This window comes from Rhagoletis zephyria, unplaced genomic scaffold (assembly GCF_001687245.7).
Source record: "Rhagoletis zephyria isolate East Lansing unplaced genomic scaffold, Rhagoletis_zephyria_1.1 Rzeph_scaffold_05173, whole genome shotgun sequence".
NCBI classification, from domain to species: Eukaryota; Metazoa; Arthropoda; class Insecta; order Diptera; family Tephritidae; genus Rhagoletis; species Rhagoletis zephyria.
In genome coordinates, this window is record NW_016162256.1 from 3,981 (window position 1) to 17,313 (window position 13,333).

Sequence of the window (13,333 nt, forward strand, 5' to 3'; positions counted from 1 at the left end):
TCTAGTCTTCCATACACAACTCTCATACACTTTTCTTAACAAATGTCATTGGCAGTATGTACTCGTATTGAAACAAACAAAGTTAACTACAAATGTGTATGGAACATACTCGTGCTGGTACTTCGTGCCTAATACAAATACTTAAAGCCGGAGGTGTATAGAGAAGTAAATAACTTAGCACACGATTTCAAAGTAAAAGTGTATGGGAAATATATGTGATATTCTATACGCTACCGGTATACCAGGTGTATTTAAAAGCTCCACTAGGCAATGAGCTTATCCCAGTAGAATAAAAATCATATTTTTAAGTGTTGAAAATATAACTATTGGCTATTTATTGACTTTTTCTTTTTGTCATAAATTTTTTTGAAATTGCGGCTCTTATATGCACGAAAACAGTTTCTGATCTCTTTTACGAAGTCTTTATGTGTAGTCCCTTCTTTGGCAGTGGCTTCTACAAAAAAAAATATTAATTCGTTTTGTTTATTAAGACTTGTATAAATGACAATCTTACCAAACAATGCCTTATTCAAGGACTTATACTCTTTAAAGGCCATTTTGAAATTCACCCCATCATAATTTAACTGATGAATGACTTTATCGCTTAAAATTCGATTGAAATTTTTAAAAATTCCTTCCGGATTAATTATTATTTTTAATATTTGAGTCTGAAAAATAAGAAATTAATCATTTGTATAGTGGATGAATACATATTAAGGAGTTTTTTTTGGGCGACTATTATTTTTTTCACTCTCATCTCGAAATACCTAAAGAAAAATTCCCTGAAAATTTGAGCCCTTAATATTAATATTGATTGCTCGACCAAAGCGCGCAAAGATTTCTCTTTTAAAATACACGTAAACTTTGATTTTTTTTCTACAAAGTTCTACAGCTCAGAGGCATTTTATGATATAATCATAGTCAATGATGGAATTTGTTTCAGAATTTAATGTTTTACAAAAGTGTCCAGTGCGGCGTAACCCTAACTCCCACCAGCGAGGTAGTAAAAAACGATCATTTTATGAAAAATTGGGTTTAGTGACCCGTACTACCTCGCTAGTGGGAGTTAGGGTTACGCCGCATTGGACACTTTTGTAAAACATTAAATTCAGAAATAAATTCCATCATTGACTATGATTATATCATAAAATGCCTCTGAGCTGTAGAACTTTGCAGAAAAAAAATCAAAGTTTACGTGTATTTTAAAAGAGAAATCTTTGCACGCTTTGGTCGAGCACTCAATATTAATATTGAGGGCTCAAATTTTCAGGAAATTGTTCTATAGGTATTTCGAGATGGGAGTGAAGCAAAAGAATAGTCGCCCAAACAAAACACCATAATACATACACTGCCGGGAAAAGGTATTGGCACCGCGAATTTCGCACAATATATGCGCCAATTTCTATTATAATATTTTTCAGCTAATTTTTTATAAAAATGTGGTTCATTCTACAACAAAAAATATAAAAATATAATTTCTAAACTTTGTGCAAAACTGCACATTTTAAACTTTTTAATCAGATTTTCTCGAATTTTCTTGAGTATGCAATTTTGTAGCCTATTAAATTCTAGTAGAACAATACAAATTCGGAGTTAGTCAAGAAGCGCACTGATTTTTTAAGAATTTTTTTTGTTGAAGGTGTTTTGCATTTGTCCCATATAAATTATTTTCAAAAAGTTTTTTTTTGTATGGAAGAGACTGCGTGAAAAAAAAAATTTCCAAAAATAAAATTGATTGGGCTACAAATCTGCATACACAAAAAAAATCTAAAAAATCTTATTAAAAAGTTGAAAATTTGCTGAATTTTCGCGATATTCGCACAAAGTTTAGAAATTATATTTTTATGTTTTTGTTGTAGAATAAACCATATTGTTTTTTTAAATTTTCGGAAAAATATTTCAATAAAAATTGTTACAGATATTGTAAAAAAGCAGCTGTGTCAATACTTTTTGCCGGCCGTATATATATTAAAAAAAGGTTGTTTTCAACTATTTATTAGGAAATATAATAATGAACTTACGTATTTCTCGATTTCATTGCCAACTTCCTTGTTTGCTTCCTCCAGATCACCCAAAGTCAATATTGGAAATATCTTTTTGGTGGTAATTGGAACATTTTTCTTTATCAATTGGTCTACAGCTGAGCGAATTTTGGGCAAGGTATCCTGTAAGGTTTCTAAAAAAAAAATTAAATAACTCTTGAAAGAGTATGCAAGAAATTATTACCAGTTACCTTCAATTTTCATTTGCCTATTGTTAATTCCCTCCAAAGTTTTTTCAATTCGCGAAGTATCCTGTAAACAAAAGAAATGATTATTAGGGTCTTAAAAAAAAGTATGCAAGAAATTAATGCCAGTTACCTTCAATTTTTATTTGTCTGTTTTCAATTCTCTCCAATGCTTTCTCAATACGCCCAAGACGTTCATCGACGGATTGGTGTTAAAATCGCTATTCACAGCATATCTGTTGCGTATTAATCCTTTATCCATGTTAAGCTGTATTGAAATAATGTATGTACGTATTTATTTTTCTAAAACTTTGTTTACTTATTGAGTAAGATTTTATTTTCATTCAATTATGAACGTATTTACTAAGGTGGTGCAAAAACTCTGTTATATAAAGTCTACTTGTTTGACTTTTTTCTGAAATTCTACTTTTTGTAAAAGTGCTTTTTCACTCCACCTTAATATTTACATATGTCAAAACTTCTTTATTTCCTCATTAATTTATTTATGTATACATTTTTTTGTAGCTTTATTAGCTTATTTATTTCTTTCTTTACATATGCAGCTCTACAAAACAATAGCACATCAACATTAAGTCCAATTTTGACTATTTTTCTTTTGTTTTTCAATGTTAATTATTTTTTTTATAAAAGTATAGCTCATTATCTAACTAAAACCATCTAAATCCAAATTTCAATCTTTATTTAAAGATAAACAAAAAAAAATAATCGCAATTCCAAGTTTTTTATAATCTTTAAATACAGTTTGAAATCTGGATTTAGATGGTTTTAGTTAGATAATGAGCTATACTTTTATAAAAAATAATAATTAACATTAAAAAACAAAAGGAAAGTAGTCAAAATTGGTCTAAATTTAGATGTGCTAACATTTCTTTACTTATTTACTGATATTTAGAGATGCTTGGTTGTGATGGAAACTTCACACAAAGTGTGATAAAGGCATAAATACAAATTCATCCTCAAGTGGCAAATACATATATTTACATGAAATCAGAAATTGTGTTTTCATTTAAATCTTTTTCAAAAATGCCTTTATAAATGCCTAGATCTGTCCCTGATATGAGCGGAGCCTCGAAAAAATTGTTAATATTATTTAGGTATTGGCCTGTAACAAACAATTGACCGTTCTCTTCTAAGAACCTTTTAATAATTAAAAGTTTGGTATTTGCTACCAAAAATAGATTATTCGTTTTTTTTTTGTTGAAAGCGAAAATCCCTGCGTATAATAGTTTGTAATTTCGCCCGCACTATTTTTTTTTAACAATTTGTTTTCAATTTCTTTCAAGTATTGGTCATTGGCGTAAAATTTTGTATGAAGTTGTTCTAGGATTTTTGTTGGATTTTTGACTTTTCGTTTAATAAGCTGCAGAAAATTTTCGAACTTATACGCAGCGAAACTTTGAATATCACCAATTTCCCTCACGCATTGCACCACATGAAGGACATTGTGCACATTATATGTTAGATTCTTAGGGCTGTACAAAATAGGAAAATTTTCAACAAAGTCCCGTAGCATGCTTTCAACAGTGTTTAAATAATTGAAATAGTTTTTAGATAGCAATAGCTTATAGGCGCAACTTAGCAATAGGAAATGATAATAAAGGTCTTCGTCAATGATATTCTTCAGAGCTATCATACCCGTATACACCAAAAACTGTCGAAACTCAACAGACTTCCACCGTGGCAAGTCTTTAGGTCTCTTGGTTTCCTGGAAAATTCTATTGGAATGAATGTTTTCATTGACAATAATCGTTGAGAAATGATCTCCTCCTGCTCTGAACGTAGCTTGAAATAAATTGTGTCCTTTTTCATTAGGCAATTTAGCATCTTCTTACAAACGCCAAGATCTAAAAGGTGCATGGGGTCCAGCGGAAAGTGCTTAATCATATCGATACCTTAATTTTCCAACACAGAGCTCTTATCTTTAAAATATTCTTTATGAAAATTTCCATAAGCTCTGCTTCTGAAGTTTTCTTGAGTTCTTAAGGTGCCGCAGAAAGGACTAAATGTCGTAACGTGGTCAATACGGACCCCGGTTTGTGTGCATTTTGAGCAACCATTTAATGAATTGTGGCCAACGATTCCACATAAATAAGCCCTTTCTGGTGTTTCGCACACAAATGCACTTATACTTACTTTTATGTATTTCTCTTTGCATTTATAACCCATAGAAAACAGCTCTGAGACTTCATAAAAGAAATCCTGTAGGAAATTGTCCACATTGAAAGGTTTCTGATATCCAACATATAGCCCAATAATAAATACGCGTGAATTTGGGACATTAACAAAATTACCTAGAAATGGCCATAAGGAAGTCCTCGAGCTTTTAAATAATGGAAGACCGTCAATTCCTACGTCTAAAATTAACTCATCGTAATTTCAATCTTACTTTGAATAAAATTTAAATGTGCCTTTATTCCAAAATGGGTATAACTTCCTGGGCTAACTGTTCTGATAACTATTTTTTTACTTCCACCAAGTAGACCCTTCAACGAAATGGGCACATCTAAATTTTCAGAATTTAATATTTTTAACAGAGCATTACTACAGTATCTAGAAGGGTTGTACAAATTATACCACTGTCTTAATTTTTCCTTCAATGAAAGTTTCACGTTTACATCACCAATTTCTTCAATTTCGTTTTCTATATGTGCACTTTCTTGATTTTCTTTTGGAAATTCTACGGGTATTGTTTCTATGCCCTTATCACACGCAATTTCTTGTTTTCTCTTCAACCGGTGTTTTGCCTCAAGCCTTTTTAAATTTCGTTTTGAAAATCCTCTCATTATTATTTTATACTTAGTATGTACAATTATTTTTATATCAATTGATCACAAAAATTATTAACACTCACTTTTTTTATTTTTCAATTTCGCAAACACGTGCTTACACTTTTTGTTTACACTCCGTTTCACGGCTTCGCATCAACTGATGTATGTACATAAATACCGATCGGTCTTGCTCTTCGGCTCACTTACTATACCAATATACTTCGTTGATACAAAAAAGATACGGACCCGAATGAAAAATTCACTCCTTCGTTTTTGTATACTTCTTCTATATACAATGTGAGTGGAAACGTATTCCACTTAATTTCGTGCCATTTTTTGCCCATATACGTACTCCATACACTTTACGACGACGTCGGAAAAAATCGGAAAAAGTCCGGCTGGGAAATAAGCTAGAGTACGTTTAGTATATGTGGACTGAATTGTCCGATGAATAACAGCGACTCTCTTAGCTATTATGCGAATAGTTGCAGAAAATGCAACTGGTAAAAATGCTTATATGTGCTACCGTATGTACATATGGTATATGTAATGTGACCAACCGTACTTCTTTCGGAAGTACAGTACTTCTTTTTTCGCTCTTGTACTTCGTACTTCGAAGTACAGTCAAATGTACTTCTTTGCGATATTTTGTACTTCAGGAGGGGGATTCTGTAACCAGTTAGTTATAATTTTCGGATCGCTATCGCACTTTTTGACGTATTATATAAAAGTTTTTGCGTCAAAAAGTGCGATAGCGATTCGAAAATTGTCGCTAACTGGTCACAGAATCTCTCCCCAGATCCTGTCCTTCTCCGATCTTTTGGACGATCATCACATCGCCTGGGCGATAAATTCCTTCAAACCATTAAAGTCGCCGGGGACCGATGGGATCATACCTGCGCAGCTGCAAAAGACTCTAAAGGTGTCGTGCAATTGGTTGGATCCTATTTATGCGAACTACGTGAGGACCGGGTACATCCCAAAGGCTTGGAGGGGGGCCAGTGTTGCGTTCATCCCGAAGGCTGGAGAAGGTTCTCATGTTTAAGAAAGGCGATTCCTTGTGACTGTCTTTCAAGAGCTGAAAATGGTTATTGCAAGAAAAGGTCGGTCAAGTGGTCAGAGGAAGCCTTCACGCATGAATATTATGGAGTAGGGGCCTTCTTCGATATCGAGGGGGCCTTCAACAATGTTACTCCAGAGGCAATAGTAAAGTATATTAATAATCTGGGGGTGGAAACCAACTTAATAAGGCTTATCTACAGCGTCTGCAGAGTCAATAAGAGCACTCCACAAGGTGGTGTTCTCTCTCCCTTGCTCTGGATTGCGGTTGTAACCGACCATATAGAGGAACTAGAAAACGTGAGCTGTCGGGTGATCGGCTATGTAGATGATGTGGAACTTTTGGTTAAGGTACGATTTCTATACACCCTTTGTGATCTGGCTCAAGGTTACCTGAACCACGTAACTAGGGGCGATCAACGGCGGCCGTCGTGGAAGCCTAACATTGAGGAAAGGCTTGGAAAGGAAAACCGAGTCCTTTTGCAACATAAAAAAGGAAATGAAGACGTTTCTCTGCTGAAGCAAATGTTTTTATAGGGCACTTTAAAACACGTTACCTCTCAAGGGCTAGTGATGGGGGCTCTGACAGGCTATTGTGCGATTGGTATTCATGCGGTGAGAGTAGGAATTTCAACTGATTCTTTTGTATGAGCTTCCAAGAAGAATATGAAATGAAATCATCTCCACACCTTCTTTTAGACTGCCCAATCATCGCGAAGCTATGTTGGAAGCATATTGGCTCTCAGAGATCGAAATTAGCCGCATTCGAAATTCCGTAATCGGCTCGCGGCGTTAACTTAACCGAACCTAAGCTGTACTTCTTTGAGATATGAAATAGTTGGTCACATTAGGTATATGTGGAAAAAATGCACTTATGTTTTCGGCACTTTGTTTAGCCAAGTTCAACGAACTATGCGACCAACGGCAAAAATTGGTAAGCAGAGGAAAGTATTTGATTTTAATGTGCTAATATTTGTTCTTGCACAGTGGGACACAGTAGGCATATAAACTGCAACGGAATTTATTTTGGGGTATATAATAAATTTTGCATATATGTACATATACCTATATATGTACATATACCTATATATGTATAAGATTGGCGGTGATATACCGCTTTCCGGAAAACGGGATTTTTCTACCAAAATTTTAATAGCGGCAAATTGCCGTTGTGGAATTTTGTGCGGCAGGAAAATATCCGCGATTTTAATAGAACCGTTTTTGGCGAGAAAAAATAGGCCTTTTATTAAATTGTATATATATATATGTATGCATGTATATACGTATGTATGTCCGTTGGCAGTTTATTAGAAATAATATTACTTTTAAGAATATGAAAGTTATATTATTTCAATTTTTAAGGAAATTAAAAATTTGCCTACTGATGCTGATGCTATTGTTGGCTGCTGATGTTGCTGCTGATAATGGCTTCTGATGATGGCTGTTTGGCGGATGGTTTGGTTGCTTCCTTTAGTTGTTGTTGTGCTTGTTACACAAAGGTATCGGCACAGGGAACTTTTGTTGTCAAAGAATTTTTAATATGTGCACTTTTGGTGATTTGTATTTTTTTTTTGGTTTGCCTTTTTTGCACTTTTGTTTTTTACGTATATGTATGTATGGATACGTGCACTTTTATTTCAATGCTTCACCTTGTTTGCACTTTTTTTTGTGGTTTTTTTTTTATTTTTTTATTTTTATTTATTATTTTTAAGTTTTAAAATTTTCATTTTTTTTTTTAGGAGCTGGGCCACGGTTGGCTGCGAAGGACCATGAATATCTCGTTCTCCCTTCGCACTCACCTCACTACACTTTAATTTCCGTTTGAAGGAAAAGACTTCAGTTTTCAATTTTAAGTTCACAAAGTTCACTTCAGTTTATTTATGAGCTTTTTGTTACAATTAAAGTTTATGTTTTCACTTATAGAGTGTACATACTAGAAATACTAGCTTTCAGGGGCCGCGTGCGCGTAGTCCGACGATGTTAGCTGAACTGCGTTCTGCTGATTTTTTACGACGATGGGGAGGCGGCCGTACGCGCTCTGTAATTGTATTTTCGGAGTTGACGTCGGTCAACTGCCAAACTGCTGCGGCGAAGGATTGCGCGCACGGCCGTCGGCTTAACAGGGACATTTGGATATTTTTAAAGGAATTATAACCCCCACTAAGTAGAATTATCATTTCTGTGCACCTTTTGCAGAGAACACCTTTCCAAACAAATCATAGAAAATTTGTTAAAATAAAGTAATGCCGTAAAAAAATGGATAAAGTAAAAAGCAAAATATACAATAAAATTCAAAGACGAAGTAGTCATATGATACACCTATAAAAACATTAAATATACATTTTACAAAATATATTTATGGACTACGCTTGGAAAAACCCCATAAAAACTTTTTGTCATATATTTTTATTGAGTCTCTTTTTTTCCACAAATATTATACACAGATTCACACAATATGTATATCAAACGAAAGATGTCTAAACGTTTAGCGTAAAGTAAAAATTGAAAGAACAATCGATCAACACATATTTCATTAAAGCGTTTATACCTGTGCCGTTATAGCGCACTAGCTGAAACCGTATTCAAAATCAAACAAATTATGTTAATTTTATTCGCTATTTCTTTAATATTTAATTAATCAGTTTAAAACGGGCTGTGTAAAGAAAACCAGTCTTTTACCGTCAAATGAATGATGTGTTTACACGTATTTTCTAACCGATGTGAGAACTAAAAAAGCGATTTGAAAACAAATTCGAGTCAATGCACTTTTGAATTTCTGAGCGTATTGATAGTAAGGGACAGTGTTGCCAACTTTCAAATTTGAAAAAGCAGTAAAACCCAAGAAAAATGGCGTTTTTTCTCGAAAAAAGCCCCAAATTTGTATTGGTGTATTTAATGGGCTTTGTATGCATGAAAAATTGTATTGTAGGGATGCCGATTCAAATTAATAAAAATCAATTTCTTGTGTTTTCTCTAAATTCAAATAATTTCGTTCAAGCGACGTTGAGATTCTTGTTCTTACCCTGTAGGGAAACGAACTAGTGCGTTTGGAACCATGACTAGTACGCGTTAATTCTCTTTTGCATGCTAGCGACTGGCGAATTAACATTGCGATGTCCTAGGAAGTGTCAATTGTCCCCCGTTGTGTTCCTTTGGCTCTATTTCCGAGCCAGTTCTAAATTTGACAGATAAGATCTAGTTCGTTTTGCATCCCTTTTTCTATAGTTCCGAACCAGTTCCAAATTCGACAGATGAGATCTAGTTCGTTCTGCATCCCCTTTTCTTTAGTTCCAAACCAGTTCCTAATTCGACAGATGAGATCTAGTTCGATCTGCATCCATTTTTTATAGTTCCCAACCTATTATAAATTCGTCACCTTAGATCTACATTTCTAATCAGGCTTGTCGAAACATTTCCCTTCTATATTAAATACGATCGGTTGAAGGAAGGACAATACAATCACAAATGTGTAAACGCATTTATTAAAAATTTATAAATCACATTAGTAGTAGTACTAGTTTTAAACTTAAGTAGTAAGTAAAAAACAAAAGTGCGTTCTGCTTAAAAGTAAAAATATTAGTTCACTTTGTCTTACTTGTCTAAATTTAAGCATATTGATTTTTAAGTAAATTCAGATCTTTTTAAGCTGATATGTATATGAAGTCCTTCGAAAGTTTTTGTCGTACTTAACTTAAATAAGATATACAGTCAGTCAATAAAGTTTAGGTACAGTGAAGTTTTTACAATGCCGGCAACTATTTTATAAATATTTTATTTTCCCCTAATTTTTTATAAAAATATGGTTAATTCTACACCAAAAACCCCAAAAATCAGAGTTTCAAACCTTATTCAAAATTAAGGAAAACTGCGAATTGATATTTAGCAATTTTTTTTTGTTGTTTGGTAAGTCCTAGCTTCCTCACACTTGCACTTCATTATACTAAAATTGAATGGACTAAAAAACTTTTTCTAGAGAGCGTAAATAGAAAGTGAATTATTTTAATGAAATTTTGCAGAATTTTCTTAAATTTTGCACAAGGTTTGGAACTCTGATTTTTGGGGATTTTGTTGTAGAATTGACCATATTTTTATAAAAAATTACCGAAAACTAAAATATTAAAAAAATAGTTGCCCGTATTGTAAAAAATTCGTTGTACCTAAACTTTATTGACTGACTGTATTGAGGTAGCTGTGGTGGATTGCATAAAAAAACTTAAGCTGTCTTTTCCTTAAAAAAAGGTAGCTCTGGTGGCTTGCATTTTTAAATAAATTTAGTAAGAAAGTGGTAATTATTTTGACACTTTTTTTTAAATGCCTCTTTTTCTGCAACTGCATTGCCTTTCTCAATTGTCCTTCAGGATCTTGGCCTTTGTTTATGGAATCACTAAGTATAATGATTATTAAGCAACTCAAAAACTATACCAGCGTGATGACCGACGTATCCTTTTGAGAGGTAGCCGCACCCTTATAAAAGGAATAAGACCCAAACTTTCAGGTAAAAATTTCAGTAGGCTGCGCCTTTATGGCCTTTTCAATTTTATAAATTATCATTATTTTTAAGTGGAAAAATAAAACTGAAAATTAATGATAATCTCTGCGCGAAAAAATAAAAATCATAAAATAATCATTATTTGTAATCCCAAAAATAAAAATCAAATAATAATTATTTCCGTTTGAGCGAAAAAATAAAACTCAATAATAATTCATAAAATAATGATTAAATGCTGATTTAAATTATTTTACTCATAATGATTACCTTCCCTGCTTTTAAAATTAAAAAAAAAAAAAAACTCAATAATAATTCATAAAATAATGATGAAATGCTGATTTAAATTATTTTACTCATAATGATTACCTTCCCTGCTTTTAAAATTTAAAATAGAATAGTTTAGTGAAAGTACCACATTTCACTGCTTTTGGACTGGTTCGGGACTAGTTACTATCGGACTGGTTCGTTTTTGGCAATAAAGAACTAGTACTGAACTAGAAATCTGGTTCACTAGTTCGTGTTTTCCCTACAGGGTATTTTCTAATTTGCATCTGTGTCCAGCTTTACCGTCTCGCTTAGATGGAAGCAAAATTGATTAATTTTTCCTCTTTTTTCAAAAGGTTCGTTAGATATTAGTAAAAAATATAACAAAAGAGTGATTCCTGGTCCCAGCAATTTCGAATTACCGAATGTAATTTTGACATGATTGAAAGTGCTGCCACATATTTTGTTGGTAAACATATGCTCTCTCGCTTATGATTGTCATTGTGACTTGATTTTGTTTCGATTTTTGTGAAGTTTCTTACGAAATTTACGAATGCTATAAATTTTTGCCCACCTTTTTGTTAAGATTTATAGATTTCGTGTCTTCGAACTAAAAAGAAAAGCACTAAAAACGCAGCCAGCATTAAACTCTAAATTTTTCACGTTTTGAATAAAGAAAATCACTAAATTTAGTGCGAAATCACCAAGTTGGCAACAAAGGTTAGGATACAACATCGCTCATAAAAGCATCCATCGATGTTTTTCAAGAGCAAAACCGCGATGTCGAAAATATCGATGTTTTTTCGCTGTTTTAAATAAATTATTGGTAAGTTTAATTTTTAGTTTATTAATAACCAGAACACAAAAACAATTATTTACACTGAGGCAAAAACATTTTAGAATTAAAAAAACGTGCTAAATTTAAAAAAATACGCATATGAAAGAGCACCAACCCAACTCGTTTTAAATTTGAGTATGTACGTTATAAAATGTGCACATATGCTTTACATATGAAAAAGCATCCGAGACGCGCAAAACGCCATCCGTGCAGTGAAAAAATGCTTCATTTTAATACGGGCGTATTTGAATTGAATATTATCCATTATACGTAGTGTATGTATAATACAAATTTTCAATTTTGAATACTTTTCACTTGATTTAAATACGAACATTTTTCAACGGTAATCAAATAAAAACTTTAATTTTTACAACACGTTTTTTCCTCTGTGGACCTTACCTAATGCAATTGCATAAAAATTGTCAAAAATTTATGCAAGAAATAAGGATTGCAGGATGCCTTCTACTAGAAATCTTATACTATAAAGTGTTCGCGTGTAGCTACTAAGGAAGATCTTTTATAAATGCTATTGATTACGTCAGATTCTCTAATAAATAGTTTGAGAAATGTATAAAAAACTTTTCAATATTTCCTGAGGAAGTAGTCAAGTTACTCATTGCACCATAAGCATAATTTAAAAAAATGAAGATGATGAAGTTTATAAAGGTTGAGAAAATGAGTATGACAATGGGTACTAGTTTTGGAATACATATGTGCTGAGAATGAATATTTTAATTACATTTACAATACTATGTTTTAATTAGATCTGTAAAAATTAACCCTAAAATCTTCGTTATTCCTTAGGTTATACGGTTGCACATCTCCCACATACACTAACTGCCTTGACAAATACTTGGGTAGCAAATTATGTTTCATTTTAAATACAAATATCAAACCATTCATTATAGTTCTTTGGTTAATATTAAGCCATTTTAAGGTATCAAGCATGTATGTTATTGGGGTCAATACATTGCACAATAGGATACAACGCATACCCTTATTTTGTAATTTTTGCAGCCTATTTCTCATTTCTGCTGTACCCAGGAACACTACTGTAGAACAATACTCAATAATCTTAAGGCGCTATCAATTGACAATCGCTTTCTAATCTTCCGAAAAAATCCAATCTTCTTGGCAATTTTACTACAGACATTGTTCAAGTGGCTATTGAAATTTAAGTTTTTATCTATAACTATGCCTAGGTACTTAATTTCATCGACTTTTTCTATCACTTCATTGTCTATGATTACATCTTCACCTGAGCTTTTATTACGATAGTCTTAGTTTTGTTAGCATTAAGTTTTAACTTATTCATTTTCAAATACTCATCTATATTTTTTAGGTTAGAGTTCAATGCATTCGCGCGTTGAAAGTCCGGATGCATATAATAGGGTATCATCAGCAAACTGGCAGATCTTGACTCCGCGTAATACTTTTTGCATATCGTTGATGTATACAAAAAATAGAAGTGTTCCCAGCACCGCCCCTTGTGGTACACCTAACGCGACTGTGTTCAGGTCAGACTCCCACGTAGATATCCGCGTACACTGCCTTCTATTGCATAAGTAGCTCTCGAACCATTTTCGCTCAACTCCCTGTATTCCGTAATTTGTCATTTTCTTTATTAATATGCTTCTGTCGATCGTTTCGAATGCTCTCTTAAAGTC

At 33.0% G+C, this 13,333-nt stretch overlaps 1 protein-coding gene across 3 annotated transcripts; it reads right to left on the minus strand.

Moving 5' to 3' along the window:
- Window positions 1-305: 305 nt before the first annotated feature.
- Window positions 306-13,111, minus strand: LOC108371719 (uncharacterized). 3 transcript variants are annotated; one of them, XM_017627323.1, is made up of 6 exons: window positions 5,100-5,506; window positions 2,361-2,495; window positions 2,234-2,294; window positions 2,022-2,176; window positions 515-668; window positions 306-454 (listed from the first exon to the last, which is right to left on the minus strand). In XM_017627323.1, the coding sequence occupies exons 3-6, from the start codon at window positions 2,244-2,246 to the stop codon at window positions 324-326; spliced, it is 453 nt and encodes a 150-aa protein (XP_017482812.1). In that variant the 5' UTR covers window positions 2,247-2,294; window positions 2,361-2,495; window positions 5,100-5,506; the 3' UTR covers window positions 306-323. The 3 variants fall into 3 exon arrangements, with proteins under 3 accessions (XP_017482812.1, XP_017482811.1, XP_017482810.1); XM_017627322.1 differs by lacking the exon at window positions 5,100-5,506 and adding an exon at window positions 13,100-13,111 and having other exon boundaries at window positions 306-668; XM_017627321.1 differs by having other exon boundaries at window positions 306-668; window positions 5,100-5,515.
- Between the last annotated feature and the right edge of the window lie 222 nt (window positions 13,112-13,333).